This window comes from Pipistrellus kuhlii, unplaced genomic scaffold, assembly GCF_014108245.1.
Source record: "Pipistrellus kuhlii isolate mPipKuh1 unplaced genomic scaffold, mPipKuh1.p scaffold_m20_p_21, whole genome shotgun sequence".
Taxonomy (NCBI): Eukaryota; Metazoa; Chordata; class Mammalia; order Chiroptera; family Vespertilionidae; genus Pipistrellus; species Pipistrellus kuhlii.
In genome coordinates this window covers 6,311,130-6,326,157 of record NW_023425520.1, presented here as the reverse complement: position 1 = coordinate 6,326,157, position 15,028 = coordinate 6,311,130, and the positions used below count along the sequence as shown (strand labels likewise).

Here is a 15,028-nt window from a genome sequence, read left to right as displayed (position 1 = left end):
ATGACTGATTATAAAATACATGATTACAAGGGACATGTTTCCTTGTTAACATCTGTGTGTGTGTGTGTGTGTGTGTGTGTGTGTGTGTGTGTGTGTTGGGAGGGTGGGGAGGGAGTCAGCCAGAGCATCAACTAGAGAGAAGAAAATGGAAATATAAAAAATCTGACTTGTAAAACCGAAATTTTTCAGAAATATCCAAGTTTTATTATATAGCAACCTTTTCCTAACATGCCTAGGAATCGTTTTTGAGAAGGAACAGATAAACTGTAAATCTCCGTATTAGTTACATGTTATTGTTTTTGTCTTCAGAACTGCGACCTGTCCGGGTGTGACCTGCAGGAAGCCAACCTGAGAGGCTCCAACGTGAAGGGAGCCATATTTGAGGAGATGCTGACCCCGCTCCACATGTCACAGAGCGTCAGATGAGAATTCAGGGCTGGAGGAACATGCTCAAGATGAAAATGTTTTCCTTATCACTTTTATTTCTCCACTCGGTTGTCTAGAAGAAGTAACACAGTAAGGAAATGAAAAAGACAGAACCATTTAGAGGATTATGCTTGTCCTCAGTGGTGCACAAGGGGAAGAGTGGCTTTTTCCCACAGTCCGGTTTTCACAGAGAAGCACTCGTCTACCAGCTGTAGGGAAGTAGATTAGATTGCTGCCTTTAGAGTAGAGTCAGGGTTCACCTGGCTTTATAACCAGGAATGGTATCTATCGTATTTGCTTTCAATAGGCATGATGTGGAATTACCATCTTGGTTTGAAATGCATTTGAGGATTTTCATTTATGAGAAGCACAACATATGAAATTGTATTTATTGAGTCTCTGGATGCTTATGGATATTTAAATTGTTAAACTTAGATGAAAATTTCAAGAGGGCGATCGGGTTATAAAAAGCTTTAGGGCCTCTCTTTCTTTGTCACACCATGAATATGGTGAGATCAGACTCCCAAAGGCTCTCTTTTCAAGTTCATTTTAATAATGGTTATTTTTTTAGATCGAAATAGTAGCTGAATTAAAGAAATCCTCTAGTCTTACTGGTTGAGGCAAGAGTTGAAGGAAAGACATCATTGTACATCATTGTCAGCTGAAGTTACAGTGGAACTCTAGCAACAACCTGTAGCAACAGCTTTTAAAGGAGCACTCTTCATAATTTCATTCTAAGAAAGTTCCACTCAGTGCAGACCAGGCAATTTTTTATTTACACTACCAGCCTAGTTTCCTCCTGTACAGTCAAAATAAGCATAGGAAGATACTTCAAAACCAAAAAAACCAAGGTGTGTTACCAATATTTAATTCAATGGCCAAATAGTTTAATCAGGGCCAGCTTAGAACTAGATACTAAGTCTCAAGCCACTGTAATCAACGCTGTAAAATATGAATGGGTATTGCAAAGTCATCTTTTAGAGAGCTACACAATAGAAGTGTAGCTGAAACCCTACAGTGGAGAATGAGGGATTTTAAACTGACTGTTCAATTATAGCCACCAAAAAAACTTAACTACTAAAAATAAATACATTTGGCTGGTCCAAAATGTAATACCAGTCAGTCAGCACCTGTGGTTCTTTAACTTATATTTTCTGGTTTGGTTTTGTTTTAATAATTTTAGCCTCATTTTCCTGAGTCATCATCTCTCTGCAGTAAACGGTGTCCTTACATCTGCCCCCAAAGCAGGAATAGCACTGTATCCAAAGGGATTCCGAATTCTCCAGACTCATCAGTTGAGGCAATGAATTATTAAAACCCACTTTGTATCCTTTGGGAGGATGTCATGTCTTGAATATTTACATAGCTTATTCTTTTATATATACACATGCAAAGCTTTCCTTACAGTGAAGGATATATGCATAGCGGGAGGAGATCAGGCCTTTACAGGTAAAGGAAAGCAACTTCAGAAATGAATTATTTTCTTTGCTTTATTATTTTTACCAAGACAGAGAATTATTGTATTGAGAGATATCTATTTTCATAATCAATATGTGCCTGAATTATATTTAAACCATTTCACTCTGTAGTATATTTTCAACAATTATAGAAGGTGTGGTTCATCACTTAAGGGCACCTCTGTAGACAGAACCTAAAAGTGCAGAAGAATCTGAACAATGAAACATGATAGTCTTAGACACTGCAGAGTTCGGGTCTAATGTATACTGCATTAATAAACAATGTGAAATGCTGAAAAGGAGTTTGTCTGGTTTTTGAAAAGCAATACTTTCTAATTTTTGCTTATATTTCAGTATGCATTGATGACTAGCCCTGAGGGTCTGGGTGGAAAAAGAAATACAGCATAACACTTACTATGATTAGGTTTTTTAAATTAATTTATTTAATTTTTTTAAGTTGATTTGAGAAAGAGAAACATCTATTTGTTCCACTTATTTATGCATTCACTGTTTATTCTTCTTGTATGTGCCCTGAGGGCATCAAACCTCCAACATTGAGTTATTGGGATGACACTCTAACCAATAGATGAGAAGCACAACCAGGTAGCTTATTAACTTATTGGCCCTGGCTGGTTAGAGCATAGGCCAATCTATGTGGCTCTCTCACATCAATGTTTCTCTCTCCTCGCACCCTCCCCTCCCCACCTGCCTCCACGCTCTCCAAAAATCAATGGAAAATATCCTCCAGTGAAAATTAACAAAAGAAGTAGAAGGGCCATTAAAGTAAATTTGTTAGTTTAAAGTAAATTTGCATGTTTAAACATTATTTTATGATCCCCTTAAAATCCACCAACAGGAAGAAATTTCAAAAAAGAAAAGACTGCCCCCCCAAATTCATTTAATTTGTGTCACTTTTGGCTGATGAACATTACCAATTGGCTCTATTAGGTTGTTTAAATACATTGCCCGCCCCCGTCCAAAACATTCTTGCCTGACCACTTGAGAGAATTTTAAGGAGGAAGGAAAGTTTCAAAATAGTAAAACTTCCATTAGGCCTAGTGATGAAACATGTCCATACACAGGGGCAAAAATATAGTTATTGTTGGGAAGGAGGAACAGAAAAATGTTTTATAGCTAAATTATCTACATGGATAAAATTTAATACTCTACTGTGTAATTGTTTAGAGCACATGTGTCAAACACAAGGCCCGCGGGCCAAATCCGTCCCGCCAGGCCTTGCAATGTGGCCCGCACCGTGCTGTCATCACTGCACTCTGCTGCGTTTCCATCACAATGACAGTTTATGACTGTTCAGTAAACCATTCGGCCCGCGATTTAGGCTGGATTTTAGATTTTGGCCCCTTCTCTGATTGAGTTCGACACCCCTAGTTTAGAGCATTGTTTTATGTTATGCTGTAATTTAGCCCACCCACTTCTACACTCTAAAAATCAATGGAAAACTATAGATTCAAAGAAATTTTAGTAGGAAATAATGTAAATTTATTTTCTTAAGATTACCATCACAAATCAATATTTGAAGGTTTTCTCCAGTTGTTCATTTGTGAATTGGCTATTTAATACTATAAATCTACCCTCAAGTCAACTTTAAATCATCTTTTTAAAAAAATTATCACCCGAGGATTATGTTTCTATTAATTTTAGAGAGGAAGAGAGAGAGAGAGAGAGAAACATCCTGCAAACCAGGTATGTGCCCTGACCAGGACTTGAACCTTCCAACTTTTGGTGCAAAGTACAATGCTCCAACCATTTGAGCCACCCAGCCCGGACTGAAACATCTTTAATTTTTGAAAAGCCCTAGAATGTTATTAAATCTCCAAGGAAGTATTATTTTCTTTAAATATATTTTATTGATTTTTTACAGAGAGGAAGAGAGAGGGATAGAGAGTTAGAAACATCGATGAGAAAGAATCACCAATCAGCCGCCTCTTGCACACCCCCTACTGAGGATGTGCCTGCAACCAAGGTATATGCCCTTGACCGGAATCGAACCTGGGACCTTCCAGTACGAAGGCTGACGCTTTATCCACTGAGCCAAACTGGTTTCGGCCAAGTAAGTATTATTTTTAACTGTTTAAAATTAAAAGGTACACCTCTACAAAGAAAAACAGTTACTTTATTTTCCATACCAAGCACCTAGTCAAGGATTAATCTTCTGAAGCCCTTTCACAACCTTAGATATGTCAGCAGGTGTTCAGGAGTTCTTCCTGCTGAGATTTCACATTAGGACAAAAAAAGAGGTTTGCATCTGTCAGTCAACAAGATTACTAAATCTCTATTGTTGCATATTAATAATTTAAAGTGTTTCTTTTAATGCAGATAATGAAGCCATTTTCCCTCTAAAAGCCACACTTTAACAGGAAATTTCTAAATTTAGGGGGAAAAAATGGTAACTCTAAAATCCAATTATTTTAACCCAATTGACTAAATTTAGCTTCGTGGTAAATTGTTCTGTTTTTGGAACTACATAAAGGTTCAAAGTTTATCACTAAACATCAAGATTTTGTTAATTGAATATTTGATGCTATAGAAGAGTTAACAAATCTGACCTTTGCCCTTGGTATCTGTGACCTACAATAATACTAATGCAGACTAAGAGTGCATAAAACATACTGAATGAATTCATAGGGTATGTGGCTATCTTCATCTAAAAATTTCAAAGCATTATTCAGGAATGTAATTTCAGCCGAAACAGGTTTGGCTCAGTGGATAGAGCGTCAGCCTACAGACTGAAAGGTCCCAGGTTCAATTCGGGCCAAGGGCATGTACCTTGGTTGCAGGCACATCCCCAGTAGGGGGTGTGCAAGAGGCAGCTGATGGATGTTTCTCTCTCATCGATGTTTCTAACTCTCTATCCCTCTCTTTTCCTCTCTGTAAAAAAATCAATAAAATATATTTTTAAAAAATGTAATTTCAGCTGATAGAAATAAGAAATCCAGTGATGCTTAACCAGAGCTAAAGTGGTCAATCTGACAGTAAGAGTCAGCAGTCCTTACTCCCTTCTCTTCAGTGCTAACCAAAGACCACATCTGATTCTGCAACTCTATTAGAAGAAGCACATCTCTTTCAGCAAAGAGGAAATCAACTGCTCACTTTTCAAACATAATGAACTTTCATTGAAAGTAGCTTCTCATCACCTTTCTATTATGGTGAGATGATAGTCCACTCCTTCCTGTCAGAATGGCCCTTAAATTATTCAGAGTATAAAAAATAATTTAATCACATTTTATTTTTAGAGTTTCCATTTGCAACTATACTTTTAAGATGTATCCCCTTCTATAACTTGTCCTGAGGATCTGACAGCCTCCAGAGATGGATGAGCAAAGCAGAGGAGTTTATTTGGGCAGGACACCATTGCTCTTTTCTCTGAAATCCTTGCAAATGTAATTGTTCCAGAGGACAGTGGGCAACAACTGATTGATTACCATTCTACCCAAGGAGAAGCTGCCAATCCTGGCTCTATAATGACCAAATATTCAGTTATTTTGAACCATTTTACTTTCCTATATAATATTGACTAATATGCAAATTGACCAAATGATGGAACAACTGGTTGCTATGACATGCAATGACCACCAGAGGGCAGACACTCAATACAGAAGCTGCCCCCCATGGTCAGTGTGCTCCCACAGGGGGAGCACCACTCAGCCAGAAGCCGGGCTCACAGCTGGTGAGCACTGCGGTGGTGGCGGGAGCTGGCCCACGCAGCAGCGCTAAGGATGTCCAACTGACGGCTTAGGCCCTCTCCCCTAAACCAGCAGTCGGACATCCTCCGAGGACTCCCGGACTGCAAGAGGGCATAGGCTGGGCTGAGAACCCCTCCTCCCCACAGTGCATGAATGTCATGCACCAGGCCTCTAAGTGTATCATAACAGTCCCTACATTCAATCGTGCAAGAAAATTTAATTCTATGTCAGATTAAACATATCTTTGTTGCAGAAATAGAGGAAGCATTGGGCATAATCTGGTTAAAGACCTTTGCCTTTCATTCATTTATTCATACTAACTAGAGGTCCCATACACAAAATTCATGCACAGTGGGGGTGCGGCCCTCAGCCAAGCCTGTACCCTCTCCAATCCGGGACATCCCCCTCGCAAACTGGGACCGCTGGCTACTAACCAGTTGCCTGCCTAACAGCTTGATCACCACCTAACTACTCTCCTCCCAGCCTGATGGCCCCCAACTGCCCTCCCCTGCCAGCCTAATCACCCCTAACTGCCTCTGCTTCAGCCCCCATCACTGTGTATTTGTCTGGAAGGAAGTCGGATAGTAGGAAGATGTTTGGTCTCCCAACCTAATTAGCATATTACCCTTTTATTAGTATAGATATTTATTGGATGCTAACTATGAATTTATTAACAGATGTTTAAGATGAGATCCTTGACTATCATGAGTCACAGCCCACTGGTAAATTAGAGAAAGACAATTATGTACTCAAATAATGTAATAAAGATCAATGGTTTTCTGTCTTTTAAATAATTGTACTGTGTAAACATATCCAAGGGTTCACTGCTAGGTTGAAGCATCTATCTATAAAATTTGGATAATAGTATCCACTTTGCAGGACTATTAATAATGAGAGAGTTTGACCTTATAGCAGAAAACTATTATTTCTCATCTTTGTGCTCCCACTGCTTTTAGTACAGTGATTTGCATATTTTAACTGGGTATGTAAGCATTTATTGGAATGAGGTGAACTGTTGAGCTAAGTCTTCTCTAGATGGTCTCGCGCTTAATGTATTCTAACTGCAATATTCCTGCTTACGTTTTTTATGCTATAGAAGGCTTTCAAGTCAAGGAGGAAGCCTGTTGTGTGGGAGACTGGGGGATTTTCCAACCCATACAATATACTTTAGGGTTCTACATGGGCTTGGTGTAGTGCCTACAGTTATTATTATTTATAAATCAATTCCTTTACAGATCTAAGTGCTGAGACCAGCGCCCAGGCACCTTCATGTCAACTTCTTTCTATAATTATTACATGGCCTCCTTTGTGTGTATTCAACATCACTTACTCTAAGACAGCTGTTGTCCTTGAACTTTTGATAGGTCTGTCAATTTCTTCAAGGAAAGCCTTCCTGGCTAGGTTTTAATCTCTTTGAATTGTGGCCTTAGCTATGAAAGTCTTTGCTGAGGTTTTAATGGGCAAGATTTAAGTAAATTTAACAGATATACCAGTGGGTGTTCCAATTACACACTCCATTAAAGGGCTTTCTGTGAGGATTAAAAAAAACGTACTATTAATAAATAGTCCAAGTGCAGTACAATTTACCAGCAGGAGAGATTTCAGGGTCCTGGAAAAGTTTCGTATAAAAATGAAGCTAGGAAAAATGAAAAGGCACAGCATTCAACACACTCCAGAGGAAGCGTGACATTCTTTGGCTCTTTGCTCTCAAACAGGTAAAATGCTTGGTATTTCTAGCACTTTGTAAAGACTGCATGCTATCGTTTGTCCATGGGGCTTTTACACCGTACAGGCTAAGTCCAGGTGTGACCCGATGGTGTCTAAAGAAACTTTGGCTTTAATGGCCATTGTCACCCCGACCACAGAGATCTAGCCTTTGGGGAGTTGTAATAACCATTCGTTGACCAGAATTTGATTTCGTCTTTAGCCTCTTCCCATCAAATGAAAATTAATTTGAAGATTCTTTGCGAAAATTCCACATATCGTTAGATCATTTGAGACCACCTTAGCCAGGGAGACCTCTGGCCAGGGGCCTCAGTGCATTGAAAGGTGCTGAGTGAGTCCTCTCTCACAGATAGTCCAGCCACACCAATGCATGGAGACTAGAGGACAGATAGTCAGCAAGATGTAATTAGTACCTGCTGAAACCGGTTTGGCTCAGTGGATAGAGCGTCAGCCTGCAGACTGAAAGGTCCCAGGTTCGATTCTGGTCAAGGGCATGTACCTTGGTTGCCGGCACATCCCCAGTATGGGGTGTGCAAGAGGCAGCTGATTGATGATTCTTTCTCATCGATGTTTCTAATTCTCTATCCCTCTCTCTTCCTCTCTGTAAAAAAATCAATAAAAAATATATATTTAAGATGTGATTAGTACCTAATGTAGCCATTTAATGTCAAAAAACATACTTTTTAGCCAAAAATTTTCAGTAGGTGCTACTTATCAGAGTAGATGGCCTAATTTCCTTTCCCCTGGAAATGACACAGTTGAAAATCAATGACAAAAGGGGAGAAGGTTAAGACAAAAAGGTGAACTTCGTAAGGGAGAAATCATGAGTTTGGGTAACAAAATAATAAAAATAGAATGTTTTAGCTTAAAGAACTGCATTTGTCCCCAATGGTTAGGAAACTCAAGACACGCAAGGGGGTATGTGCCTGTGTGTGAAAATTGTAGACAACTCCTACCCCCACCTTCCATGGGGATAGTGACACAACTGTTAGGCTTTCCCCCAAAGAGGTCTTTAGCTTTTCTTCAACCCAGTCGGGCTCTATTCTGATTGTTGCACTGATGTTTATTAGAATGGAGCCAATTCCAAAACTTCTAGCTGGACTTATTCTGTTGACACTGTGTGTGGTGAGCTGCACCAGCCAGCACTGGTCCTATGGATTGCGCCCTGGAGGAAAAAGAAATGCAGGAAATTTGATTGACTTATTTCAAGAGGTAAGTCTCTCTCACCTTCCAAAGGAGACGTGGCTTATTTGGCTCAATAATCAAATATAGTAACTATACTCATATTGTGGGTGTGTCCACAATACTACCATAGACTCCGTCCTAGGTATCTGGGGGTGATAAGATACATACACAGTAAAGTCTATCCCTGCTTTCAATTCAGATGAGGACTAACAAGGCAAAGAAAAGGAACAACCTCAAGAGAATACAGCAGCAACTGCTCATTCTGCTCAGAGCACACAGAATGGCCAAAGGAATTGGAAACAACAGATGGAGCCAGGGTCTCTAGGGCAAGATAATCCTTGAGAGTTTGAAAGAAAATCTTAGAACTTCTGCTTATGTTTTTTTTTCTTTTCTTATCTTTTTAAAATACCTACAATTTATGTCAGCAGCACATTTTTATAACTTATAAATACATATCCTTATCAATGGTGCATGCTCTATACTTGCTTTTTACTAATATGGGTATTTAAGCATAGAAGCCAGAGTCTGCTAGAGCAGAGGAGTAAGCAAGCTCAAGGAGACAAAACATATACTGGAAAATAGGCTGGCTTTCATTTCATATAAATTAGATTTCAGTACTGACAGGGACTTGGTTTGCTTGGTTTCCTTAATTTATAAAATGCAACTTCTTGGGATGTGAGGATTCCATGAGAGGGACCGTAATATGTAGCTGGTTAACCCAAAAAAATGTCATGGATCTATAAAAAACAGTTCTTGCCATTATTTGTTTTTTAATTAATGGGAAATAAACTTGGCCCTAAAGGATGTTGATTCGAGGCTGGGACACTTAATATAAGCTGAAAATGGGAAGCTTAACTCGAGGAACTTAAAATCACTGGAAAGAAATCTTTTTGGAGAATAATAATAATTTAGTATGAAATATAGAAGCCCCAGAATTTGAAGTTTCCTTTACACAGATTGTATGTGAAGCAACTCTCATTTAACTATATGACATACTTACTAAAAATTAGAAAGTAAAAATCAACCCTCTTCATAACTATAACTCTGGCATATTTTGTATACTGTCTTCTCCTGAGTTAGAAGTACTTCATCCTCAGCATCTCCAGAGAGGAAGTCTCTCTGCTGCCTTCCCCAGCACCTCCACAGCCTGGCAGACGTGTGTTCCTCAAGTCCCCATCCTAATCCCGCACCTTTCTCAGTCCCGCATCCACCTTGACCCCATTTTCTACAGATGATTTTTAGTGGAAAGGGGAAATCCTGTTTCATGTCTCTATCTCCATCTCCAAGAATCACATTCTTTTACTTCAGAGAGCCAAAGAGGTTGATCAACTAGCAGAACCTCAACACTTGGAATGCACCCTTCACCAGCCACCTTCTGCCCTCAGGGAGCTGAAAGGAGCGCTGGTAAGTGACAGTAAAAATAACGTGCGGCACCCCCCCCCCCCCTTCGTTTGGCTCAGTGGACAGAGCTTCAGCCTGTGGACTGAAGGGTCCCCAGTTCGATTCCGGTCAAGGGCACATGGCCAGGTTGTGGGATCTGTCCCCAATGGAGGGCAATGCAGGAGGCAGCCAATCAATGATTCTCTCTCATCTTTGATGTTTCTATCTCTCCTTCTCCCTCTCCATCTCCTCTCCTCTGTTAAGTCAATAATATATATATTTTAAAAAATAAAAAGGTAACATGGAGCTTTAGAAATGTACTGGCCCTTGAGTACCACGTTGTCAGTTGTCCACTTAGGGCAACCGCTTTTCAGCCACTTCGCAACTTCCCTTCCTAACTGCCTCACTATCTCATGACACCCCCTTTCGGTGGTTAGAGTACAATGGCTGGGACTTTTCTTTCTTTCTTTCTTTTTTTATTTCATAAATTGAGTTGAAATCACCCTATAACTGTTATCTACTAATGTTGGCTTTAGCCTTTAGGATGATGGACAAAACAAATCTCTGCCCACTGCTCCGTGTCAGACCTTCAGTATGTCCACATATTCCTCAAATATACACCCCAGACTCTTCTCTAGGTAACCATCCTTCTCACCAATTTTTCAGTTGTCCTGGTATGGCGTTGTGGTCCCTGCAAAATGCAAAAATAAAAAATGGTGTCCTCGCCCAGATGGTGTGGCTCAGCTGGTTGAACATCATTCGATGTACCAGGAGGTTACTGGTTCAATTCCTACTCAGGCAACATACCTAGGTTGTGGGTTCCATCCCTGGCTGGGTTGGGGCACATCTGGAGGGCAACCAATCTATGTTCTCTTTCACATGGATGTTCTCTCTCTCTCTCTCTCTCTCTCTCTCTCTCTCTCTCTCTCTCTCTCTCTCTCTCTCTCTCTCTCTCTCTCTCTCTCTCTCTCTCTCTCTCTCTCTCTCTTTCTCTCTCTCTTTCTCTCTCTCTCTCTCTCTTTCTCCTTTGCCCCCACCCCTTCTCTTTCTCTCTAAAACCACTAGGCATATTCTTGGCCTTTAAAAAATGGAAATATAGTAACCCAATGTAGACTTGATTTTTTTAAAAAAATACAAAGTGAATTGAATATAGAACAGAATCTTGAGGTCCGTGTGGGTGTTCTCTGAGCCCAGGTCCACTTGTTTGTACAGTTAAGAGGCATGGCAGGTAATGATGTTGTGCTCAGGAGCAGGGAAAGACTGAGTAGATCATATGTGAAGTTAAACTATAGTTTTGGTTTTCTCCATTGACTTGAACTTCCACACCCATAGGAAAAAGAAAAATGCAAGCAGGCATCTTTATTTCCTGCATGACAAAATATTATAGCAAGCACTAAAATTTCCCAAACATGACATTAGGAGAAGGAATTGAAGCAAAGGTTTGGTTAATAGCAAACTGATAGTTCAGACCCTTCTTTTGCTGTTTTCCTTATGTCCTATCCTTAAATTATTGATGTAGATTTTATTATAAACAATTTTAAAAAACATGATTGTATATCTATTTAGCATTTTTAGTGCACAAAACAAATGAATCTTTTATTTCTATTTTAATTATTTAGAAATAATGTATCAAAGCATGCATAAAAAAATTTAGCCAGTAAAAGCAACCCTAATATATTTGTTATTCACATATCTTTCAGGAAAGTCTGATTGAAGAGGAAACTGGACAGAAGAAGATTTAAATCCACTGGTCCAAAAGGAATGACAACACAAGCATCATTCTGACTTGGAAATCTGTGACCCATTGGATATCTGTAGATTGTGTGAATTGTGTGAATCTGTAGATTGCCAAGATGCATGTATTTTATAATGAAGTAGTGTGAATAAAGTGGCATAAATGTTAACTAAGTCTTTCTCTAACTCAAACCTGTGGTGGGGAGGGACATTGTAAGCCACAAAGGGGAGTCCTCCAGATGTGTCTGCAGAAGCAAATGAGAGGAGAAAGAATACAGTCAACACTACTGTTGGCCAGGAATCTTAGGCTCTCCTCCATCGCCACCCTGTCCCCACAGGGCATCAGCCCCATGTTGGGCTGGGCCAAAAAAGCTGATTCAGCTACAGTGTTCTATGGGCTTGTAGTTTTGGTTTTGACCATACTCTATAGAAGTTAGATGGGGTCCGATTGTCTCTAATTCCTTTGACAGTCAATTAGAACCTGAGAGAGGCCTAGGGAGGCCTCTCTGGGCTCCTAGTTCGTTGCTTCTTCTGCCCCCAGGTGGTCTCTCCAGGTTCATCTAAGCAAGTGGAACACTCTGAGTTTTGGAACCACAACCTAAACACAATAGTGTTCACCTGCCCAATCTTCTTGTTATTTTCCCCTGCACTATGGAGTGTAGAGTCAGTTGAAGACAGGTGTTCCCATATCCCTTGGTCAAATAGCATTGCCACCATACATTCTCTACAAAGAGAGCCAGATTTTGTGCTAGATACATGCATATTTTCATTACCCCTCATAATGACCAGGGGGAGAGGTATTATGGACTTCCCTTTGAAATGGTGAAACTGGGGCTCTAATAGTTTGAGACAGGCCCATTCCACTCTGTCGGGTCCCATGGTCAGTGATTCTGTATTGCACTATTATGAGGAGCCAATGGACTTGGACCTGGGAGCTCAGTTATTTTGTTAATTGGAGCTGAGAAAGGATACTGAGGCTCCTGTGTCAACTTAGTTTTACTGGTAACCATTTCGCTATGAGGTCCCAGACCTGTAACACTAACATTCTCATTTATCTCTATAATGCCAACAGACTCAGAGACCAGGTGGAAAACTCAAATTTCAGATAACTGGTTTGGTGTGACAGCAGCCAATTGTGCCTGTATTCACGTGGCAAAGACCTAGGCCTTTTTTCCTCTTTTAATTAAAGAGATGAAGCCTTCCTCCTCCCTTCCCTGGCCCTATGTCTCTAAAAAAGGGCAAGAAAGACCTATATTAAGGAATTTAAATATGGGTCAGAAACATTCTATGGGGAGAAAACCTCCCCTGTACAGTAATAAATATCACCATTTGCAAAATCTCTAAAACTGAATCAAAGACTTCTTCACTCCCGCTTTATAAAATTAGGCAGTCATGTGGTTTATACTCTACTTTATGACACATCACCCTCAGTAGGGTGTGTGCAGAAGGCAGCCAATCAATGATTCTCTCATCATTTTTTTTTCTCTCTCTCTCCCTTCCTCTTCTTCTATGAAATCAATAAAAATATATTTTAAAAAGTTTTATAAAAGCAACATATTTTATACATTCTGTTTGGAGTCCCAGGTTTCCTTTGCCAAAGCTATGATGTGCACTGACCATTAGGAGGAATATGCTCTGACCAGTAGGTGAGTTTGCTGCTGGGGTCCGACCAATTGAAACTGAGAGAGATGGGCTGGACATGCCCTGGAGCCCTCCTGTGGTCTGTCTCTGGCTGGCCAACTTCTTGAGTCTCTCCAGGGACCTGATCATGCACTGGTGCAGTCCCTCGACATGGCCTGTGCCCTTTCGCAATCCAGCACCCCTCAAGGGATGTCAGAGAGCTGATTTAAGCCCGATCCCACAGGTCAGGCCCAGGGACTCCTTTGGTGCATGAATTTGTGCACTGAGCCTGTAGTCCTATATAATAAAAAGCTAATATGCAGATTGTCCCCTCCACCAGAGTTCGACCAGGAGTTCAACCAGGGTGTGGGGCCAGCCCGCCAATTGCTTGCAGCCCCTCCACTCAGTTGGCAGGGCAAAATTGGCCTCGATCCGGTGTGCCAGGTGGACCCCACCCATGCATGAATTCATGCACCAGCCTCTAGTATATATATGTTTTTATTGACTTCAGAGAGAGGGAGAGGGACAGAAACATCAATGAGAAACATCAACATCAATCACTGCCTCCCACATACCCCCTACTAGAGATGGAATCCACAGCCTGGGCATGTGCCCTGACTGAGAACCCAAGTGACCTCTATTCACGGATCAACACTCAACCACTGAGCCACATCAGCTGGGCTAAAAGTAGTATTGTTCAATGTGGACCTAAATCCCAAATGATTTCCCAGGTCTATTGATTTAAATCTGATTTTTAAACAAGCATCTGATGAGTCTTATGTACACAGACATTGGAGCATTTTTGCTCTAAGAAACAATAGATTGCAAATGTTTGATAGAGCTGAAACATTAAAAAATTCTTATGCATAAAGCCAGGACTTAAACCAGGGCATTTAAGAGGAACACCTTGAACACCAATTTCCTAAAGCTGTCATTTCATCCAAGGTAGTTAGTGGTTCTCACTCTTGCCCAAATATTGGAATAACCTGAGGAGATTTAAAAAAAAAATAGTGATGTCCAGGTCCCACTCCCTGCCCTCAGAAATTCAGATTTCATTCGTCTGGGGTATATCACCTCTTCCCAAGTGATACTGTTGTCCAGTCTAGTTTGAGAATTGGTCCCCATCCTGTCCATCTAAGTTATTAGATACTCCTTTTAACCTCTTTTTTCCTCCCCCTTTTACTTCTGCCTAATTATTTGTGATGAATGAGTAAAGAAATAGAATGTATTGTATTGAATGAGCTGGTCAGCTCAGATGCCAAAGGGATGGAGAGGTGGAGGGAAGAGAAAGAACCAAATAATTTGCAGTTTTTAATGCTTTGAGGCAAAGATAGTCATCCCCCCAGTACAAGTTTAAATTAATAGACTAGCACTGAAAAGAGGTCAGAAGGGACTCTGGTTGAGATGTGTCATAATGGAAGCTTCAATAAAAAGTTCGGAAGTGATTTAATTTCATTAACATACTAGAGGTCTGGTGCATGAATTCGTGCACAGAGGAGGTCCTACCAGCCCACCCTGATGGGAGCTGATCAGGCTCAGGTCAGTGGGGAGGAGGGGACGCAGGAAGTTGGCCAGCCAGCCCCACCCCCAATCAGGGTTGGGGTGCCAATCGGGGCCTCCATGTGTGTCATAGCAACCAGTCATTCCACCATTCTGGTTGCTTGGCTTTTATATACATAGATAATAAACTGAGCATACAATGAACTTTAAAATGCACTTCCATTTTTAATTTAAAAAATAAATAACAGCAAATCTGAATACAATTTTTTTTACTTCAATGCACATTTTCCTAACTGT

The 15,028-nt window shown here is 40.5% G+C and overlaps 2 protein-coding genes across 5 annotated transcripts in view; both read left to right on the top strand.

Moving 5' to 3' along the window:
- Window positions 1-2,182, top strand: part of KCTD9 (potassium channel tetramerization domain containing 9) — a 32,668-nt gene extending 30,486 nt beyond the window's left edge. The window contains exon 12 of the mRNA XM_036450438.2: window positions 310-2,182. Coding sequence (XP_036306331.1) covers window positions 310-426 — 117 coding nt within the window. The 3' untranslated portion in view covers window positions 427-2,182. The remainder of the gene's footprint in view (window positions 1-309) is intronic.
- A 1,774-nt stretch (window positions 2,183-3,956) lies between these two features.
- GNRH1 (gonadotropin releasing hormone 1) lies at window positions 3,957-11,781 on the top strand. 4 transcript variants are annotated; one of them, XM_036450443.2, is made up of 5 exons: window positions 3,957-4,596; window positions 4,819-5,050; window positions 8,383-8,524; window positions 9,785-9,901; window positions 11,578-11,781. In XM_036450443.2, exons 3-5 carry the CDS (start codon window positions 8,384-8,386, stop codon window positions 11,617-11,619), a joined length of 300 nt encoding a protein of 99 aa, XP_036306336.1. In that variant the 5' UTR covers window positions 3,957-4,596; window positions 4,819-5,050; window position 8,383; the 3' UTR covers window positions 11,620-11,781. The 4 variants fall into 4 exon arrangements, with proteins under 4 accessions (XP_036306336.1, XP_036306335.1, XP_036306337.1 ...); XM_036450442.1 differs by lacking the exons at window positions 3,957-4,596; window positions 4,819-5,050 and adding an exon at window positions 6,260-7,302; XM_036450444.1 differs by lacking the exons at window positions 3,957-4,596; window positions 4,819-5,050 and having other exon boundaries at window positions 8,372-8,524; window positions 9,806-9,901.
- Window positions 11,782-15,028: the final 3,247 nt, after the last annotated feature.

Bases quoted from the DNA above. Each gene is read 5' to 3' on its own strand.
- GNRH1 (XM_036450441.1), top strand. From the start codon at position 8,372: ATGTTTATTAGAATGGAGCCAATTCCAAAACTTCTAGCTGGACTTATT. The intron at 8,525-9,784 runs GTAAGTCTCTCT...TCCATCTCCAAG, and splicing joins TGATTGACTTATTTCAAGAG to AATCACATTCTTTTACTTCA. The intron at 9,902-11,577 runs GTAAGTGACAGT...CATATCTTTCAG, and splicing joins GGGAGCTGAAAGGAGCGCTG to GAAAGTCTGATTGAAGAGGA.